Source organism: Neoarius graeffei, chromosome 4 (assembly GCF_027579695.1).
Source record: "Neoarius graeffei isolate fNeoGra1 chromosome 4, fNeoGra1.pri, whole genome shotgun sequence".
Lineage (NCBI taxonomy): Eukaryota > Metazoa > Chordata > Actinopteri > Siluriformes > Ariidae > Neoarius > Neoarius graeffei.
In genome coordinates, this window is record NC_083572.1 from 21,922,668 (window position 1) to 21,944,121 (window position 21,454).

General features: G+C 41.4%; 1 protein-coding gene across 9 annotated transcripts in view; it reads right to left on the minus strand.

The window, feature by feature from the left end:
* lrrfip1b (leucine rich repeat (in FLII) interacting protein 1b) overlaps nt 1-20,863 on the minus strand; it is a 111,258-nt gene extending 90,395 nt beyond the window's left edge. For all 9 annotated transcript variants that reach the window (XM_060919016.1, XM_060919011.1, XM_060919007.1 and 6 more), the window contains exon 1: nt 20,309-20,863. In XM_060919016.1, coding sequence (XP_060774999.1) covers nt 20,309-20,398 — 90 coding nt within the window. In that variant the 5' untranslated portion in view covers nt 20,399-20,863. The remainder of the gene's footprint in view (nt 1-20,308) is intronic.
* Nucleotides 20,864-21,454: the final 591 nt, after the last annotated feature.

Genomic DNA, 21,454 nt, shown 5'->3' on the forward strand with positions numbered 1-21,454 from the left:
CCCCAGGTCCTGTGGCTGCAAAACAAGCCCCAAATCATCACCCTTCCACCACCATGCAGGACAGTTGGTATGGAAGGTTTGTGGTGATATGTTGTGTTTGTTTTTTGCCAAACATGATGCTGTGAATAATGATCAAATACCTCCACACCTTGGTCTCATCAGTCCAAAGGATATTGTTCCAGAACTTTTGTGGTTTGTTTAGATCGCAAGTCCTGCTACCATATTTTCCTTTTTGGAAAGAAGGGCCCTTTCCCTATCCACTCTCCCATGAAAGCCAAACTTGTTCAGTCTTTTTATGATTGTGCTATCCTGAACATTAAATGTGTATGTGCTTACAGAAGCCTGTAGGTCACAATGTAGCTCTTGGGTTTTTCTTTGCATCTCTGAGCATTACAGAGATGCTCACTCCTGAGAAGATTAGCAACTGTCTTGAAGGCGCTTCATGTGTTAACAATTCTCAAATTGTTTGGAGATAGCCTTATAACCCTTAACAGATTGATGAGAAGCACAGAGGTTATGGCTAAGGTCCTTTTTTCTTGACATGATCTAGACAAAATACCCGAGTGCTCCAGAACACCACACTGCCAAAAGTTCTGCTTTTATAGAGGTAGTCACACTTCTTGATTTAACGAAGCTTATACATTTCATTAGTAACACCTGGCTGCTAATTATGCTCAGTGATTGTGGAAATAGGAAGGGTGTACTATCCCCCCCCCCCAACCTGGCTCCAAATGTTTGTTTACTTTTGGGGGAAAATGAGTACATAATGAAATCTGTTGTGTTTTTGTCATCACTAGAGGTCATTTTATTTGTTTGGTGAGGAATTTACAATTGTCCATTTAGGTTCTGATTAAAAAAAATTGACAGGATTTTAATACAGTCTGCTATGACTGACTGAAAACATACTTCCATACAGCATTTATAGTCCACACAACAGACAAGTATATTAAGGAGCTTGGGGGGGGGGGGGGGGGGGGAGTGGCGGCATTCACTGCTCTCCATGGTTTTCATCTAGCGCCGACACTTGCATATGAACAATGGTGAAGTGCGCTTCTTTCTGCTCCATCCATTCTGTTGATGGAGTAGGTTTAAAAAGGAGTGACTAGCTAACCTACCGGTAGCTACCTAAATCAACAATTTATTTCAAGATAACATGACCTGGCTTCTTTTATTGTCCAAACCAATATAGCTAGTGAAGAAATCTTTCCCGTTTAAGCTTGATAATGTTATCTATCAGCTGGCTAACTAGGTAGCAAACTGGTTGAGGCATCAAACTGGGAAAAAAAAAAAATTACAAAGACCTCCCCACTTGTGAGGATTTTTTAAAATGTAGGAGGCTACAGATATAACGAAAGATTTAACCAAGTTTTAATAATTTTAATCGTAAGAATGCACACCCCTGATGATTCAATCAAGATGCCAGACAACACACTTGGCAATTATACCCAAAGATTTCAGAGTGGTGATTCAAGGGACTTGGGATCTCAAAGAAACTCACATGATCAAACATGCCTTCAGAGCAAAACAAACATGGAGATGGACCAGCGTCATCAGCTCATTACACTTGAGTGTGTGCTATATTTTATACCGAAAAACAAAACAAATCATGCATGAAGACATTGCTGATTCTTCTCAGCCATGCTTTTTGCACTACAAGCTGCGGGTGAGCTAGTGCAAGCTACTTTTACAAACTAACATTGTTATTTGTACACAAGTAGAGGGGAGAATGAAACCTGTGATCATTAGAAAAATGTAGCCATTTTTTATACATACGCTCTCCAACCTTCCACTGCCATGGAAATGCTGTTCTACACAAGTACGCAACATCTGGTTGGGGACACTTCCCAATCAGCTTGCTCTCACTAGCTACTGTACGTTTTTGCTCAATAGCCATTACTGTTCTGCTCACACTGCAAGATTTCGAGTCGTAAATATCAAATCCATTTGATATTTAGGATTCAAAATCGGGGAAGCTCCAATCCAGTCTTAAGATTATGTCTGTAAACACTATAGGATTATTTGGATAGATAACCAGCCTCGAAACTTCTAATGTTTATTAGACGGGGTGAATTGGACTCAAAAATCAGCCTAATTATCATTAGGGCTGTGCGATGTCCCCTTAATTGGCATCGACGATGTTTACAGTGCAAACATCGTGATGGACGATCATATCGTTGGGGGGGGGGGGGGGGGGGGATATTTTAATTCCACATTATAAAATATTTTTTTATTATTATTATTATTATAAGTATTAGATACTCATCCGAGGCTTTGGCACGTACAGAAAAAAAAAATCCCATTGCGCTAAGAATTGTGATATATACTATCCCATAGCCTACTATCTCTTTAAATTTAGGCTACCTAATTTTCTATGTTTGATCTTCACGCCACAAAATCTGAGTTGATGGAAGAGATGGTGACAGAGATCGTTCCGTCGCTGTCAGGTGCTACAACACCCGGTCCGTCACATGATGAAGGGGAGGAACCGACTGCGCCGCGGCAGTGCCTAAGAAAAAGAGAGGGTCTTTGGGCAGCCTTCTTGGGAAGAGAGCAGCTGCCAGAGCATCCACGCTTACTGATGAAGAAAAGTCTGAGGCAGAAATGACCATGTACCTGCAGGAAATTGTCATTGATGGGGGGAGGACCCACTGATGTGGTGGAAAAGGAACGAGAAAAGACTTCTATTAATGGCAAGATTAGCACGTAAATATTTGTGCATATGCGCCACCAGTACTCCATTAGAACGAGTGTTCAGCACCGCGTGTGGTATAGTTACCCCAATCCGCAGCTCATTAAAACCAGACAAAGTAAACATGCTAGTATTTTTGGCCAGAAACCTCGACATTTAAACATGGTGACCAAGGGCGTAACTTTGTGTTCAAAGTTGGTGGGGACATTTCCAGGCACGATACTTCCCTTCAAGGGGGGTCAGGGGGCATGGTCCCCCTGGAGAAAATTTAGAAAGATCCCGTTTTAAGGCTTAATTTTGATGCATTTTGAGATGCGTACTATGGCCTCACTACTTTTATGAAAACCGTTTCAGGGCAGGCTGTCAATGGGTATGCAGTGAAAGGCTGGAAACATGATGGACCGAACAAATGTAGAACTGGGGGGGATCCTGCCCCAGAAAATTTTGTGAATCTTCACACATAAATAAAGCAATCTGATGCACTCTGATGGGTAAAAGGTGGTAAAATACACCTACCAAATACTCTCTTGCACACTGGTTGATTGAACATGCTTTACATATGAACTATATACACATTACACATTATTACTAGATTCTGTGGAAGGACTTGTGTCCTGCAGTACAACCGCTATATGAAAAAATACACAATAAACAGTATCATCTTAAAACATTCATTGCCATCTTTTTATTGTTGATTCTAGTGTCACAAAAAAACAATAGGGCCACCAACAATGCTCAATCAAAACAGATACAAACTAAGGGGTAAGGGATAGCACATAAACAGGACTACTCAAAACTAAACCAGGACTATACACGAGCCAGGTCTAAACCAGAACTTCAATGTTTCAGCCAGGGCAAACACGGATCACATCAGGACTAAACCAAGGCTAAACCACAAACAAGAACAAACTAAACTAGAATTAATATAATAATAAACTAGATTATACCTGGACTAAACCAGGATTACACCAGGTCTGGGAAGAAACAGGTGTAGCAGTTTCAACAAGGCACACATTAATAATATAATCTTACATGTAAAGGAAATCTAGGTGATTTTATAATCTGTGTAATTTGTGCAAACCACAAAATGTATTTGCAAGTCAAACAATTCAATTCAAATTATTACAAAATTTAAAACATTTCAAAAAGAAACGAACATCTCAACATTAGGGACGAACATCACAATAATGTAAAAAAAGCCTCCAGTTTACAGTTATTTAAATAATAATAATAATAATAATAATAATTAAAAAGAAACAAAAAAATGAAACTTCCCTTGCCCTCCATGTAAGACTATGCACCACCGTATTCATTTAAAAGTACCAAACACCTTCCTTCTCCTCTCACTTACTTCCACAAACTGCTGACAAATGTCTTTAATGTTCACACTCACTACGTTTACATGCACATAGAGAGAATCGAATTTCTGCCGTTGCTCGACTGAAATCGAAGTTCAAAATGCCATGTATACACCTTAATTCGGCTGAAATTGAACCGAACTTGATTTCTCGGAATCGAGCTACACGACCTAGTTTATGCGATTTCTGCCGAGCTACTTTGTGCATGTAAACCCTATCGAGCTAGTTGTCGAGCTACTTCCGGAAGTGACGAGTGACGAGACCACAAGCGGGAAACACAACAGCCTCGGTCGGCATGACAACGAATCATGACAACGGCATGAATCTTTTCTTTTTGTGGCATTGTTTGCACTGTTAAAATTTAGCTCACTTACTGTATCACCAAATACATCTGTACAGCTGTTGCATAGCTGTGAATTGTGTACATAAACAAGTCATTGTATTTGTGTGTATATATGTCCAACATCTGAAGAATGTCAATAAAAACAAAACAATTGAACTTTGTGTGTTTATTAATACATAAGTTAAATTGTAAGCAAAAAAAAAAAATTTTTTGTAAGCAAAAAATGGACTTTAGAAAAATATTATTGTGCAAAATAAGTTGTCTTACAGTGGTCTGCGCCGGACAGTTTGTAGCCATAGTCTGTTAGAGCAAGCCTAACAGCTTGAACACGGAACTGCTAGTGTTGCCAGATTGGGTGTTTTAAGTGCATTTTAGCGGATTTGAACATGGTTTGGGCTGGGATACGTCAGCAGTATCTGGCAACACTATAGCTCTTCTTCATGACGACAACCGGAAGTGTACCAACACGATGGGGCGTGTAGCGCCACGTGTGGCTCGGGTGCACAATGCACCTTGCACAATAGCCCGATTTCACTTGTGCATGTAGGATTGGATTTCTCTGGCACCCCTGCTGGGACCCTTTGCTCGATTACCAACAGCAGCTCGATTTGGACGTGCATGTAAATGTAGTCATTGTCCAGTTTGGTCCAATGAGTCGTTGGTTGCTACACACATAGCAGAGAGCTGCCGCCAATCAGGTTACAGCTCTCAAAACAGCAGCTAAGCGGCGGCAACAGCGGGGCTTGTCATTCATGGGATAAAACAGGGGAAAACAGTCGCGCGTGTCTCTAAACGTTCGGAAAAGGCGTGAAATGTTGGTGGGGACATGTCCCCACCTGTCCTTATTAAAGTTACGCCTGTGATGGTGACCATTACCTGCACTGTTAACCCATTAGGTTAAATTGCTTCGGACTGCCTGCGTTTTCTTGATTTTGATTTTTATTATTACTATTATTGTTATTTATTTACGTGTTCTTGTATTAACGCAGGCTCTCGTTTTTTTATCGCTGTTCTTTGCTAACGGAGTCGACTTCATGAATATTTGGTAGCTTTAATTTCACTGTAAAAAGTTAATGCCCGGCTACGTTAAACTTTGTGAGCGCATTTCGTGCTGCGCACGTTCCGGTTCTCTTCGTCTTGATCGTTCATCTTTAAATAAATATATGTTTACAAAATCATGTTCATGACTATTTATTTTGTAGCATTTTTACAATAAAAAGTTAATGCCTAAGCCTGGTTAATGCCTAATGTGTAAATTAAATTGTGTAGGCTACCGAAGCGCATGCTTGTGCGTTCCTGTTAGACTTGATTTGTTGTTCAGCCTACTGTATCTTTTCACGAATACCGTTTCACAGAATCACCTTCATTCTTCCATTTGGTTTGACATTATGGCTTAGAGTGGACCATTTTGTGTCTGAAAGTAGGCCTATTTACCAGATTAAAGTTATTTGACTTCTGCTGAAGTCTGCGCTTCACTGCCGTTTGATAAGGTGCAATATTTCCCGACTGAAGTTGTTAATAGTGGCTATTTGTTTGAACAACATGACAAATTTTACATTAAAAGTATAGTGTAGGCTAAAAAATGAAGTCAAAATTTATTATTAGTAGCATACTGTATTTGTGTAACCACGTTATGTTCACTAGCACGTCCCTGCACCATAGCCTACGTGAACAAGCGGTAATAGGATATTACTTTATAATGATTTATATAATTATGTATTTATATATGTTATATAATATATTTATATGTTAAACAAAACTAACTAACTAAACTAACAAAAAACTAACTTTTTAGGTTAAATAGGCCCAGATGATATATGCATGTTTATGACAGGACGGGGCATGGTATCACGATGGTGGCTCTCCATCGTGATGGATGACCACCATCGTCGATGGACGATAGCATCGTCTATCGGCACAGCCCTAAGGCCAAAAAAAAAAAAAAAGTGTTTTTCCGGTTACCCGACCGACCCTAATCCGTACCGCCCGACCCTAAACTTTTTTTTCATTTTTTTCCCCCAGTTGCGACTTTTACATATAACCCAACCGCGTGAACCGGAAGTTTTTGTCACTCACTGGGAAAATCAGGGCTTTCCACAAGCGCCGGCTGCCGGCCATACAGCCGACTACACAATTAAGTCCAGCCGGCTACTTTAATGACTTACTTTTGTAGCCCACAGGCTCTAAATATTAATTTTCGATTTTAATAAAATTAAATGTTTATCTAACGGACTGACAATAATGTCAAACTGAACCGCACTCATTTAAGTTGTGATTCGCGCTGTTTGAACCGATAATAACCACAAATTCCCCGCCGACTTCGTTGATCAGGGGAGAGTAACTCATCCGCGGCCCCGACATGTGGTGTGTGCGCGCGCACTCGGCGGAGGCAGTAGTGTGTCGGGGCCGTTGGAGGGAACAGAAGCAGAGATAACGCTTATTTTGTCTTTCACCTAGAGACATGATTCAAACTTTAAAACGGAGACAAAATTCTCCTGTGTGGATCTGGCATTCAACTTTTTTGCTAGGTTCTATACTTTTTGATCAGTCACAGATCAAACACCATGAGCAAATCTGGAGAAATTCAGACTTTATAATGGGTGTCTATGGCGTTACACTTCAGTGGAGCTCAGGAGTTTAGAGTGTAGGCAGCTTGAAAAAAAAAAAAAAAGCTCTAACTTTCTCATTTAAACTGTTTTCTCAGCCACAATTTTCACTCTACACACACAATTTTCTCAAAAGTTGTAGTCATACATTGTGTGAATCAAGACAAGTGTCTACCTGAGCGATAGGATTTACAGTTTTTGAATGAGAAGCCTGAAAGTAAGGAGAGGACAGCAACGCTCTCCCATAGACTCACATTATAAACGTGGCAGCGCTTTTAATACAAAATCAGAAAAGTCACTTGTTTTTAACTCGCTCTAGTGTCCACATTTTTTACACTAGGGACAAAAAAATTACAGTAATGTGTTCATGGGAGCCTTGTAGCACTCAATGTGAAAGAATTTTGTGAATAGCTCCTTTCGTTTCCGTATAAATCAGCGTTGTTCGAGGAGAGGGAACTCTGAGAAAAAGCGCTCTTTACTTGTTATATTGTGTCTTTTCCCTGCACCGTTACCAAGGCGACGAGCTCCACTCAGGGAGCAGAGAGGGGAGGGGCTGCTCTCCCTCTCTCATGGTGTATTGAGCTGTTATATTTACAGAAAAATTCATGTTAAAAGGTGTCTCATGCTGCATCAGATTCATCAGAAGGTGGTAACTCAGGTGACCTGCAAAGAAATTCATTATATTTTGTGAAATTATTCCTGTCTAAATATAGGTTATGGCAGCCATCTTGAAAAAAAAAATTAAAAAAAAAAAAAAAAAGCCTGCCTACCGACCCTAGTTTTGAAATCTACGTAACCGGAAACACACATTTTTTTTTGGCCTAATTATCATCTATCGTGAGGTTAGCCTGAGGTTCTGTTAGAACAGTTTCCAACGGAACAAGTCACATCACTTTGACAGTTCGGCTTTGCTACAGAACTGTCAAAAGTCATCAACACTAAATTTTTGGTACAAAAGTTGAAAAGATATCAAATGAAGTTATAGTCTCAGTAAGGTCTTCAGGTACATGTTGAAAAGGTGCGAGTGCATTCATGAGATTAGACTCATTTCAGCCCACCCAAAAAAATAAAAAATGCCTTTTCAGTATCATATAACTCCTATGAAATGCATTTATCATAAAAGGGGGAGATAGAGGTCAACTAAATTTACAAATACTATTACCAAAAGTATTTTGTGTTACATTTGCCTTAAAATGGAAAATTGGCTAGTTTTCTATTCACATTATTTAATTCACTTCCAGCTAAAACTAAATCATGTGTAGATGCTAGGAATTTCTCTAGAGAAACCTATGAAGTCCTTAGAAACTGTTGTGCAAACAGTAATAATGAGTAATTTATCAGTATAATTCCCATTAGTATCTTATTGATTTTATTATTATTACTACCCAGCCTTCCCTCCTCCATTATACCATCACTGTTACATTCACACCATCAATTAGGTAAGGCCCAAAAAAAAAAAAAAAAAAAAAAAAAAAAAAAAAAAAGTGTGTTTCCGGTAACCCGACCGATCGAGAATTTCCGCGTCGAAATTGCCGACCGTAAAGTTATTACAAATTTCCCTCGATATTTTAGTGTAAGCGGCGTTAGTTTGTCATAATTTGTGTCAACGCATTCAAGTTGTGAAAGAAACGATAAAAAGTAAAATGTTTCGCCACTTCTATCAGCCCTCCTGAATAAACATGGAAGCGCACTTGTATACTGAAGGAGGAAGGGAAAACTGAGCCAAGCCGCCATTTTGAATCCTCATTCAAGGCTGTAATGCAAATTGCTTCCTCTTCAGTATACAAGTGCACTTCCATGGCAGGGAAAAACACTACGTTTTGCCGCCTATGTAGTCCCCTATTTATACAAATAGGAGTCATTCAGGATTCAGCCATGTTTTTGCTCGGTGTTTTTGCTCGACCCAAGTTCTACAGTAGGCTAGGCTAGGCCGTCTGCTTTTAATGGAAGTAGCCTAGGACATTATTTTCACATTATTTCTTGATAAGGTGTTTTCACGTTATTACATGAAAAGATCATGAAATAACGTGATAATTTCGTATCATGAAATTACGTGATGTTATTACATGATAAATATATTGTAAAAACGTGATAACTTTGTTAATCTTTTCACGTAATTACTTGATTCTAAGCCAATTTTTTTTTGAGTGTGGCAGCAATATGCTTCCGTAGATCATAACTCGAACTCTTGCGTTATTTTTTTTTATTCGTTTAAAGATTTAAAAACACTTATTTTATTATGATGTGTGGTATAAAGGATTCTGTGCCAAAATACTATTTTGTAAGATGTTTACTTGTGTTAATTTTTTCGAACAAAATAAAAAAAATTAAGAAAAAAAATTTTTTTCCTACCTACCGACCTTATTTTAGTATTTCATGTTACCGGAAACACACTTTTTTTTTTTTTTTTGGCCTAATCATATCATTTAGTTCTTTCACTTTGTCTCAGATAATTTTTCCTCAATTAGTATCACAGTATTGCTCAAATTTTAAAATTGACCCATCATCTCCAATATTTAACAAGTTTTTTTTCTGTATCTCAGGCTAGGAAATTCTTTATCTTTTACATTTAGTATTACAAGTTTAACAATTAGGGGGACATTGTCGGGCGGTGGAAGGAATACTTCGAGGATCTCCTCAATCCCACCGTCACGTCTTCCATTGAGGAAGCGGAGGCTGATGACTCAGAGGTGGACTCGTCCATTACCCAAGCCGAAGTCACTGAGGTGGTTTGCAAGCTCCTCGGTGGTAAGGCACTGGGGGTGGATGAGATCCGCCCTGAGTATCTCAAGTCTCTGGATGTTGTGGGGCTGTCTTGGTTGACACGACTCTGCAACATCGCGTGGCAGTCGGGGACAGTGCCTCTGGAGTGGCAAACTGGGGTAGTGGTCCCTCTTTTTAAGAAAGAGGACCGGAGAGTGTGCTCCAATTATAGGGGAATCACACTTCTCAGCCTCCCCAGGAAGGTTTACTCCAGGGTACTGGAGAGGAGAATTCGGCCAATAGTCGAACCTCAGATCCAGGAGGAACAATGCAGTTTTCGTCCTGGTCGCAGAACACTGGACCAGCTCTATACCCTTCATAGGGTGCTTGAGGGTTCATGGGAGTTTGCCCAACCAGTCCACATGTGCTTTGTGGATCTGGAGAAGGCATTCGACTGTGTCCCTCATGGTATTCTGTGTGTGTGTGTGTGTGGGGGGGCGCTTCGGGAGTATGGGGATCGGGGCTCTTTGCTAAGGGCTGTCCAGTCCCTGTACAAACGGAGCAGGAGTCTGGTTTGCATTGCCAGCAGTAAGTCAGACCTGTTCCCAGTGCATGTTGGACTCCGGCAGGGCTGCCTTTTGTCACCGGTTCTGTTCATAATTTTTATGGACAGAATTTCTAGGCGCAGCCAGGGGCTGGAAGGAATCCTGTTTGGGAACCACAGGATTTCATCTATGCTTTTTGCGGATGATGTTGTCCTGTTGGCTTCTTCAAACCAGGACTTTCAGCATGCACTGGGGAGGTTTGCAGTCGAGTGTGAAGCGGCTGGGATGAGAATCAGCACCTCCAAGTCCGAGGCCATGGTTCTCGACCAGAAAAGGGTGGCTTGCCCTCTCCAGGTTGGTGGAGAAGTCCTGCCTGAAGTGGAAGAATTTAAGTAAGTATCTTGAGATCTTGTTCATGAGTGAGGGAAGGATAGAGCGTGAGATCGACAGGCGGATCGGTGCAGCCTCCACAGTGATGCGGTCGCTTTACCGGTCCGTCGTGGTGAAGGAACTGAGCCAAAAGGCGAAGCTCTCGATTTACCGGTCGATCTACATTCCAACTCTCACCTATGGTCACGAGCTTTGGGTAATGACTGAGAGAACAAGATCGCGGATACAAGCAGCTGAAATGAGTTTCCTTCGCAGGGTGGCTGGGCACTCCCTTAGAGATAGGGTAAGAAGCACAGCCACTCGGGAGAAGCTCGGAGTAGAGCCGCTGCTCCTCCACATCGAGAGGAATCAGCTGAGGTGGCTCGGGCATCTCTTTCGGATGCCTCCTGGACACCTCCCTGGGGAGGTGTTCCAGGCATGTCCCCCCGGGAGGAGGCCCCGGGGAAGACCCAGGACACGCTGGAGGGACTATGTCTCTCGGCTGGCCTGGGAACGCCTCGGTGTTCTTCCCCTTTCTGGGGAAAAGGAAGTTTGGGCTTCCATGCTCAGACTGCTGCCTCCACGATTCGGCCCCGGATAAGCGGATGAAGACGAGACGAGACGTTTAACAATTAATATTTAGGATTTTTAACATTAGTAGAGTATGTATATTTAGCATTTATATCAGGTGAAGAGCCATATTTGTGGAAACTCTTATTAAGCCATCATAATCATCACCACCACCACTAACATGGGAATGGGCTGAGTTTTAAAATTGTACTGCAGCCAGCCACTAGAGGGTATCAAAGACATTTTAGCTTCATGTTTAATCCCTTCTTATAATGTCCACCTTATTTACCATCTTTGGCTGCAATAGTGACCTAAATGGGAAGTGTGTGTAATCCACTCTTAAAATGTTCAAAGTCCCATAATGCACTTCCTGCTTTCCACCTTCATTTACCAAGTATTAAGCAGCAGCTTAAAGTTTATCCCACCAGCCCCCAATCAAACTCTCTCTCTCACACCCACACACACGACCATGCAGATGGCTATTGAACATAACCATATAAAACTAATAAGAAAACACTGCTCAGAAATATTTCTTTACAGGTCACTGTAACAATCCAATGGAAAAATACATCAGGAACATGATGCATCAGAGATAAAAGCTTGCCAGTTGTACACTGGACATTAGTGTTTACTGGACTAACAGTCAGTACAGGAAGTTAACACTGTCTAGAGGCTTAATGATCCAGGTCATTGTGTAGAGACTTGGCAATCTTATGCTACTGTAGTGGGGCCAGGCTTGTGTGTATTTTCTTCCTCTCCCACTGGTATTTATTCTCAGCCCAGTGTAGACCTGCCTGACCTCTTCCCATTTGCCAGCCAAAACCACCACGCCTATTCCTCTGCAAGTCTATCCCAGTTTAAAGAAAAAAAAAAACCTCCCATAATGCCTTACTCAGACACGCACCACTTTTGGCTGTGTGTTGTCTGCCACACAAGTCACAAGCCAGAAAATGAGAGAGCCAAGAGGCGGAACAAGTAATGAATGTGAATTTGGTCAAATGTTCCACTGAGCTCAACATGTGTGACTAAGACAAATGTTAAATTTAGAAAATGACACACTCCTATTTCTGTATAGCCACAACATGGCCACACAACTGAAAAGTTGTAATTCACATCAGCCAGCTTGTTTGGAGGGGAAAAAAACCAAAAACAAAATAAAGTTTAAAAAAAAAAAAAACCTACGTTCTCAAGCACTTCATTTATAATTCCTAACCCGAAATTCTCAAAGAACTTCACACAGAATCTTCATGGTGAACAAGAGCTCGAACAAGTCAAAACAGTCAGGGTCACATTTGTTATGCCCAGATGTAGTTAGCATATGTCCCATTATACTATAGACGCCTTGCACTGTCACTTACGTTAGCAACCATTGCTACCCTTGTCTTGGGGGACAAGCACACTGTTTATATACTGAAGACCATTGACATTGAAGATATCAGATGCCTGTAGTTTGAAGAAAACTACAGCTAAAAAAGCTTTACTACTGGATAATAAAAGCTTTATTACTTGGATAATCTAAATCAGAAAGAAGCAAAGCATAGACATACACGGAAATTAGAGTATTATTATTAGTGGTTACGGTCTGTACAAGATTCCTTGAAACAATTGCTGTGACAATGTAGATTTGTGGCCTAGAGTTGTTTAATTTCAAAATTCTATTTTGGTCTCATCAGTCCACAAAACATTTTTCCAATCGTCTTCTAGCTTGTCCACGTGATCTTTAGCAAACTGCAGACGAGCAGCAATGTTCTTTTTGGAGAGCAGTGGCTTTCTCCTTGCAACCCTGCCATACACACCACTGTTGTTCAGTGTTCTCCTGATGGTGGACTCATGAAAATTAACATTAGCCAATGTGAGAGAGGCCTTCAGTTGCTTAGAAGTTACCCTGGAGTCCTTTGTGACCTTGCCGACTATTACACACCTTGCTCTTGAAGTCATCTTTGTTGGTCGACCACTCCTGAGAAGGGTAACAGTGGTCTTGAATTTCCACCATTTGTACACAATCTGTCTGACTGTGGATTGGTGGAATCCAAACTCTTCAGAGATGGTTTTGTAACCTTTTCCAGCCTGATGAGCACCTTTTTCTGAGGTCCTCGGAAATCTCCTTTGTTCATGCCATGATACACGTCCACAAACTTGTGAAGGGACTTTGATAGATCCCTGTTCTTTAAATAAAACAGGGTACCCACTCACAGCTGAATGTCATCCCATTGATTGAAAACACCTGACTCTAATTTCGCCTTCAAATTACCTGCTAATCCTAGAGGTTCACATACTTTTGCCACTCAAAGATGGGTAATATTGGATCATTTTCCTCAATAAATAATGGCGGAAGCAAAGACGAAAGGCAGAATCCAAATATACAAAACAAAGTCAAAACCAGAAAGACAACACCGATACAAGGATTGATAATGTGAGACACTAGGTATAGCACATATACTTTGCCAAGTCTGTGTTTAGAGAGTCCTTATAAGCATGCACTGCAATTATGCTCTAATCCCAAACAGATGCATAGTACTGTAATTAATCCTAGTGGTGCTGCATGCTTCAAGCACCAATGCGTGTGGATGTGACACAGTAATGTTTTTTTGAAGACTCCAACTCATCGTCATTAAAGGCGGGGGACACTAACTTAATTCATTATATGTAAAAGTTTGTAGTTTAAAATAAGTTTGTTATAGCAGGGTTGTAGTGTATCTGGGACTTCACCACACCTGCACAATTGTCACTTATTCCAGGTTCACATATAAATAGGCTCATTTCTGTTGGGGATAAAAGAACACTGCTCCTTTTGTGTCTGAGTGATATGTAGCAGTGTACCTCAATGTTAAAATGTGTTCCTACCCACAATGCATAAAAGGTTGGCAGGCAATAAATCAATAACTATTAGGAAAAAAAAATATTTGGCCACTTGTAAATTGTTTTCACATGCACTGCTCTTCTCTTCAAACTAAACACAAACATTTGGAAGAAATCCTGCTCATGGTCTCATCTGTCTGCAATGCAGTAAACATGGCTGAAAGGGGTTTATAAACTACTGAAATGATCCCACTACCTCCAGCCATGTTTTGAATCTGCTGTACAAGCCAAGGGGCCAAGCCCAATATAAACACAGCAGAGTGAAAATCTCTCCGTTTACACTTCAGACCATTTCTGAATGACCAGACTAAATTAAAGAGGCTGTGACGGTAGAACAGAGTAAGATAGAGAAATAATGTGTGTTGTAACTGCAAGCACTGCAAACTCCAGTGGCTGCAAAACTCTAACCAAGAGACATGCCTAGCATAAACATCTAGGAATCCTTTCAAATGAAATGAAAAATCAGTTTGACGTAGTTGAGCTAATGAAAGAATTGATGACAAAAAGGCAACCAGATGTGGCTCAAGGACACCAGCCACACCTATTAAGTGTTTAGTAGGCATGTAATGATCTATTGTGCAACAAGTCATCATACAAATTTATGATGATTTAAAAAAAAAAAAAAAAAAAAAAATCACTTATCAGGCTGTGTAACCTCTTAGTTTTTCCTAGCAATAATTGCATTGTTTAGACAGCAGAAGGGCCAATAACAATAGCTCGAATGCAAGGCCCTTCACCTTAGGCAGAAGTAACACAGCTCTAATGCCACAAAAACCAAACAGATCTAAAAATGGGAAAGCGCTGTTGTGCAAATGACAGTACAAACAGATTTAACAAGAAATCAGAGCTCTTTTTTCACTGATTGCTGAAAGCAGTGTTGGGCAGGAGTGTCGCTACAAGTAGCGTCATTAGTAACTTAAATATATTTCTCAGTAGCTTGACAGTAATGTCACCATTTCCTGAATCAAATAGCTTTTCAGTAGCTTAACTCTTATTGATCAAGTAGTGTGGTAACGGCCACATAAACTACTTTTTTTTATAATTTGTTTACCCTACACATTAAATATGCTCATATTAAAATGTTTATAAATGTGTATTAGCATGAGAGTTGAAGCTTTACCTGTTTGAGCAAAGCATGAGAGAGCTAGAGAAAATAAAAGTCAAGTGCTGCTGCATCGCTCCATTTTGATACAGATGAAGTAACAGTTAATTCCTCAGGACGCCACTATCAGCAGGTAGTTCAAAGAAATTTTGGGCAATGTAGGAGTTCCAAGTAATGTAGGGTAATTCAAAGAAGGGTATGTACAGATTTGGGAATCCTCACAGTGAGTACAAACAAAATTAGTTCAGATATGTTGAAATATTATTTAATTTCATTATTACCACTGATGTCATGTGACCAGTTATACCAGTCATTACAACTGGTGTTTTATTTGGAGAGAAAAGGAGGAGAATGAATGAATGAATGAATGAATGAATGAACGAACACACACCCACACCACTCTCTGGCATGAATTTCCAGAAGTTCATTTTGGAAGAGCTCAGCATTTTTAGTTCTGTCCTGAAGCAGCATCAAGGAAGAAACACAGATTTTTGCACAGCCTCATTGAAAACCTTAAAAGCATTCTTCATTCTAACGTTTTCTCCAGGCATGGTCACGAGGAGCAGAAATTGGGAATTTTGAGTTTTATTAGGGGACACAACGCCAGAGGCCTTCAAGCAGCTGTTAATTTCCAGATTTAAGAGAGAGTGTTCTTGTATTTTCCTTCTATGCTGGATTGTTTCTATGGACACTGTAAGAGAACCAGTAGTTGGCTGTTCTATTACAGCAAGGTGAATGTCAACTAATACAGAATATAACAGACAAGTTGCAGGACAGGGTTGTTGAAGGCAAGCAAGCAAATAAATAAGTCCCTGTGTAGATTTGGCACTGAGGAAATGTTTTCCAGATGTAGTCCATTAAACTTTAAAGGTCACAGCATGTCAGGAGAATCATGGGCAACATCAGCAAGTTCCCATGTTAGAGCAAGCTAGATGATGCGAGATACCACACATGAAAGAAGCCAATAATCAAAAAACTATTTTAATTCATGCCATGTACAATTTTCATGTGATGTGATCTATAAAAATAGATCTTGAGGCTTTTTTTTTGGGGGGGGGGGGGGGGATGACACATTGCATCCCATGGTCACTAGTGACTTTATTAGGAACAACTGTACTCCCTGCTTATGCAATTATCCAATCAGCCAATCATGTGATAGCAGCAAAATGCATGTCGTCATAGATACTGGTCTAGAGATTTAATGTTCACATCAAATATCAGAATGGGGGAAAAAAATGTGATTTGTTCACCTTGACCATGGCACGGCAATTATTGCTATCTGGGCTCGTTTGAATATTTCAGAAACTACTGATCACCTGGAATTTTCACATCTAAACAGAATGGTGCAAAAACCACAAATCATTCAGCAGCAGCTCTGCAAGCTGAAATTCCTTGCTGGGCAGCACCAGTGGTGTAGTGGTTAGCACTCTCGCCTCACAGCAAAAAGGTTCTGGGTTCGAGCCCAGTGGCCAACGGGGGTCTTTGTGTAGAGTTTACATGTTCTCCCAGTGTCCGTGTGGGTTTCCTCCGGGTGCTCTGGTTTCCCCCACAGTCCAAAGACATGCGGTTAGGTTAACATGGGGCGGCTTTGGGCTGAAGTGCCCTTGAGTAAGGCACCTAACCCACAACTGCTCCCTGGGCACTGTACCATAGCTGCCCACTGCTCTGGGTGTGTGTGTGTGTGCGCGCGCGCGCATGCATTCACTGCTTCAGATGGGTTAAATGCAGAGGATGAATTTCACTGTGCTTAAGTGTGCATGTTACAAATCAAAGGTTTCTTCTTCTTGATGAGAGAGGTCAGAGGAGAGTCGTCACAGTGGTTTAAGCAGACAGGAAGGCTACGGTAATTCAAATGACTACCCTTTACAACCGTGCTGGAGCAAAAAAAGCATCGCAATGCACAACATGTCAAACTTTGAGGCAGACAGGCTACAACAGCCCAACATCAGGTTGCACTCATTAGCCCCAGATCCCTGTTATTGGCTACACTGAAACTGGGAAGCTGAACATTGCAAGGAAATCCCAGGAGGACATGTGGAACTCAGGAACTCCACACAGACAGGCTTGGACCGGTGGACCCTACAGCTGTGTGAGGCAGCAATGTGACTTGCCACACCACCATGACTAAGAGGATATCAGTAAATCACATCACTCTGAAGCAGGCCTGGAATTTCGTCATTTTAGGGGCAAGGCCACTTGGCCTTTTGTGCTGTCAATTTTTTGAGGGCACGAAGGCCAAAAGCCAGGGCACCAAGGCCATAAAATAAAACAATGATTTTAAGTTCACGTCTATAATGAATTTAATTTAAGGACTAATGACACTTTTGAGGAAGATTGGAGTCTCAGTCGAAACTATCAAGCAGGTAAAGAAACATTAAAACTATTATGTCTGAAGATAAGAAAATATTGAACACATCTAAACTTATCAATCCATCACTCACTTCAAAAATTGTAAAAACTTAAACTTATATCCTCCCATAATTTTTGTTCAACTGACACCGAATGTACAAGAGCATCTTCAGACTGTACTACTACGCAGATTTTTGATTAATCAAAATTGAGCCTGGAGTACATCAAAATGTTTGACTGTAAATGGAACATATACTAGCATGCAGGCTACTGATTAACCCATAAGAGCCCAAGGGAAATTATTGAGGAAATAAAATGAACTAAATAGATGACAAAGAAAACATTTCTGACCTTTTATTTTTTAAAATGGCACTTTCATGTCTCAAGATCTGAAATATTAAATTGCAAATTTGCAGAACACTGCAACACTATTACACTTAAACCGAAAGTTCATTCTATGCAAACAGTTTGAGTAAATACCACTTTTAAAGATTAGTTTTATTGCATTACTTAAACAGTAATGAAGAGTATATGAGACAGTCATTGGGTGTACTCATTTTTGTAATTTAAACAAACTTAAACTATCATGTTTTACCTCAGGCCACAGTGCTGCCCTGTTGCGATTGGCTCAAAACTCAAGACAAGTCTGTGTTTGTCCGTTGATGGCTACAGAGGAAGTTGAGCCATTTTCTAATTTACACAGAGCAATTTAAGGTCTTTGCACTTTTGACAGCAAACTAATTAGCATTTGTTACCGGCTACAGTCGGTACTCGGCACGTTAAACGTGGGTCAACGTTGTAACGACATAACGTTACTGTACAAGCAATGCTTATTTAACGGTAACAAACTTAAGCCCTATATGTTGAAATTCCTATCTTATTCGTTCGTTAATTTATCACACAGTCTTGCCTCAGTCAACTTCTTCCCTCCTTCTGTGAAAATTCAACGTCTCAGACGCGGACACAAGTGGGTGGGGGATGCGTTTGATTAAGGTTACGTTTACATTACGTCGAATCAGCGGATCATCAGATTAACGTTCTTAAAATGATTCGCGTTTACACTAAAACCGTTAGCCGTGCACACAGCAACACCAATACGCGGATACGCTCGGCTCCGCAGGCATCCTGCGCTCCAAATCACTCCACCCTGAACAGCGAGTGCCCTCTGGAGGGTGCGCACTCCGGCCCTGCGCAGCTCACAGAGTGCGCGAGTGAAGTGAACAAGCCACGATTCGGGACTGAGCCGCTGTGTGTGTGATCCCAGCGCATATCACTTATTACTTGCAAGTGGAAGGATGGCAAGCCTAAAGACAATCATAACTACACAGTGGGCAGTATTTGCATCAGTATTTGCAGTATTTTCATACTTTTATACTCTTTAATGAAAGGTGATACAAGGCGGAAGTCCGCGCCGTTTTTCAGCAGTCGCGTCACATGACCAACGCCAGCGAATCAGGAAGGTGGATCAGTGACGTTGTCCAATGAGACGCCAGCTAGAGCTCAGCACAGCGTATTCGCGTATTCTGAATGTTTACACAGCACCGGAGCTGATACGATCTAGATTGAATACGTGGACGCTGGCGGATTCCCGTTTCCCCGCTTTTCCAGGGGGGTTAATGTAAACGGACAGTGCATCCGCGAAGAAAACGAGACAGATACGGTCTAATGTAAACGTAGCCTAAGTCTCCTGGTTGGCTGGTGATTGATTGGTGTCATTATAGCGCGTCGGAGCAGTTCATGCCAGGCTCGAGTCCGATCCACCACTGATGAGTTGCCCAATAAGAATCCAGAATGTCATCAAAAGACGTATTTTTTTTCTCAATAGTGATGTTAAAGATGTTAAATAGTGATGTTAAAGCCTATTGGCAGTCACGAAGCAGACTACAAAACCGCAGGGCATCAAGGCCACTGTGGCCTTACGGCAGATATTTTTTTCCAAGGGCACAAGGGCCATGGCCCTTGTGGCCCTTGTGAAATTCCTGCCCTGCTCTGAAGTATTGCAGAGGCTAGAAAGGAGTAAAAAGAAAGTTCCAGGGATAGCAATAATGCATATACAGTACTTTCATAACACATTGAAAGACTGAAGGTTTAGGGGATAGGACCTACCTTCAGAGCGAGATATAATATTTTAGAAGAAGTCTCGTTACCTGTGAAACATCCAGTACAAGGAATTGTGTTTCATTTACACAATATAATACAGAGGAGAAACTGACTCCATGTGATTAGCCCACATCAGTGTGCTGATGTCACGGACTGGGTGTGACGCAGGAGGCGTCTGACGTCAGCAGTCTCGCAGCTAATCTAAAATTTGACTTGACCGTTTTCAATATACTGTAGATGCTTTCAGAGAGCTTCGTGAACACAACAGGCTCTTTATGATGGACAGGAGATCGACAAGTGACCCGTCTCATAGGGAAATTTCCCTTAAGCGCGTACACGTCATGTGGGTCACGCCGACAACAGCGCCCTTTGAGTCATACTGAGAATAAGAGCGTCTGTCTTTTGTCAAAGATAAAGCTCTTCGTAACCATTAAAAGAAAAGCATCAGGGTCAGTGCATTCGTCTTACTCTGGCCATTGAATCGGGTTTATGTGAGCTATGGAGGTTTAGAGAGAACAAAATGCAGTGGGTTTCTGAGGCAAAATCAGCAACAACACATCAGCAGTTAACGTCTTGAGTTGCGCCGTTTGTACCGAACAATCCGGCGTGGTTTGGAGATTTTGCGCAGTATGACGCTGCTCAACATCACATCACATCACAACACCACCAGATCAGCCTACGTGTCATTTCAATAGCAGACATGATCAGCTCTTACCTCTCGAGCTATCTGGCTCAGAGCATCATCCTCCGCCGACACCTTCTCCCGATTCGGGATTCTTTTCCTCCCCGTCACCTGAGTTCCCATGTTTTTATTCTACGCTAATATACACCAAAAATCAGCTAATCTTAAAAACACAATAACAACCGCGCAGTGGCAAATGTAACCTATAGTTATTTAAAAAGACACTGAAGCCATTTCCATGGAGTGAGAACAGAGCAGTGTGGTGGATCTTCTAGCTGATTCCACATAGCAGCCGCAGAGGAGCTTGTTGCTCTTTCAAACACGCCTCGGCTGTGTCAAAAAAAAAAAAAAACACGCAGGATCATGACAACTCACTAATCCACTGCAATAACAACACTGCGCTGACTGCTCAAAACATTACAGCACAGCCACGCAAATGTCCTCGCGCTGTAAACCGGTTTCCGCTAGTTGGCGTCCAGATACAAACAAATAAAGACAAACTGCACGCGGGGGGGCGAAAAAAACAAAAAAGTTTTCATTTATTTTTACGGCACGCCAAAGGACGAGCGAACAGATAATCAGGATCCACCCGCTTCTTCCGGGCTTCAGAACCAATCAGGTTTCAGTTAATGCTGCTGGATGTGAGTGAACCAATGGAGTTCCAGCCAGTACTCCTGGATGTGGGCGGAGCTATAAAGAACCCAGCCACTGCCTTTCCTTCGGATAACTTGGTGATCCATAAAGAAAGATTGCATTTCAATTAAGCATCACAGTGCAGTTAAACGTCGGGGGTGGTGCAGTGGTTAGCACTGTCGTCTCACAGCAAGAAGGTTCTGAGTTCGAGGCCAGTGGGGGCCTTTCTGTGTGGTGTTTGCATGTTCCTCCAGGTGCTCTGGTATCCCTCAAAGACCTGCAGTGAGGTTAAATAGCTACTCTAAATTGTCCTAAGGTGTGAATGGTTATTTCCCAAGCCCAGAAATGGGAGGGTTGTGGCAGGAAGGGCATCTGGCATAAAACTGTGCTCCAATTAATATGACGTGGATCAATAGGGTCCACATGGCAGTGACCCCACACATGTAAGCAGAAGGAGTGAGTGAGTGCAGTTAAATGTCTCACTCCTATATAGCCTAAAGTTTGTGGACACTTGACCATCACACCAAATATGTGAGCTTTCCCCCA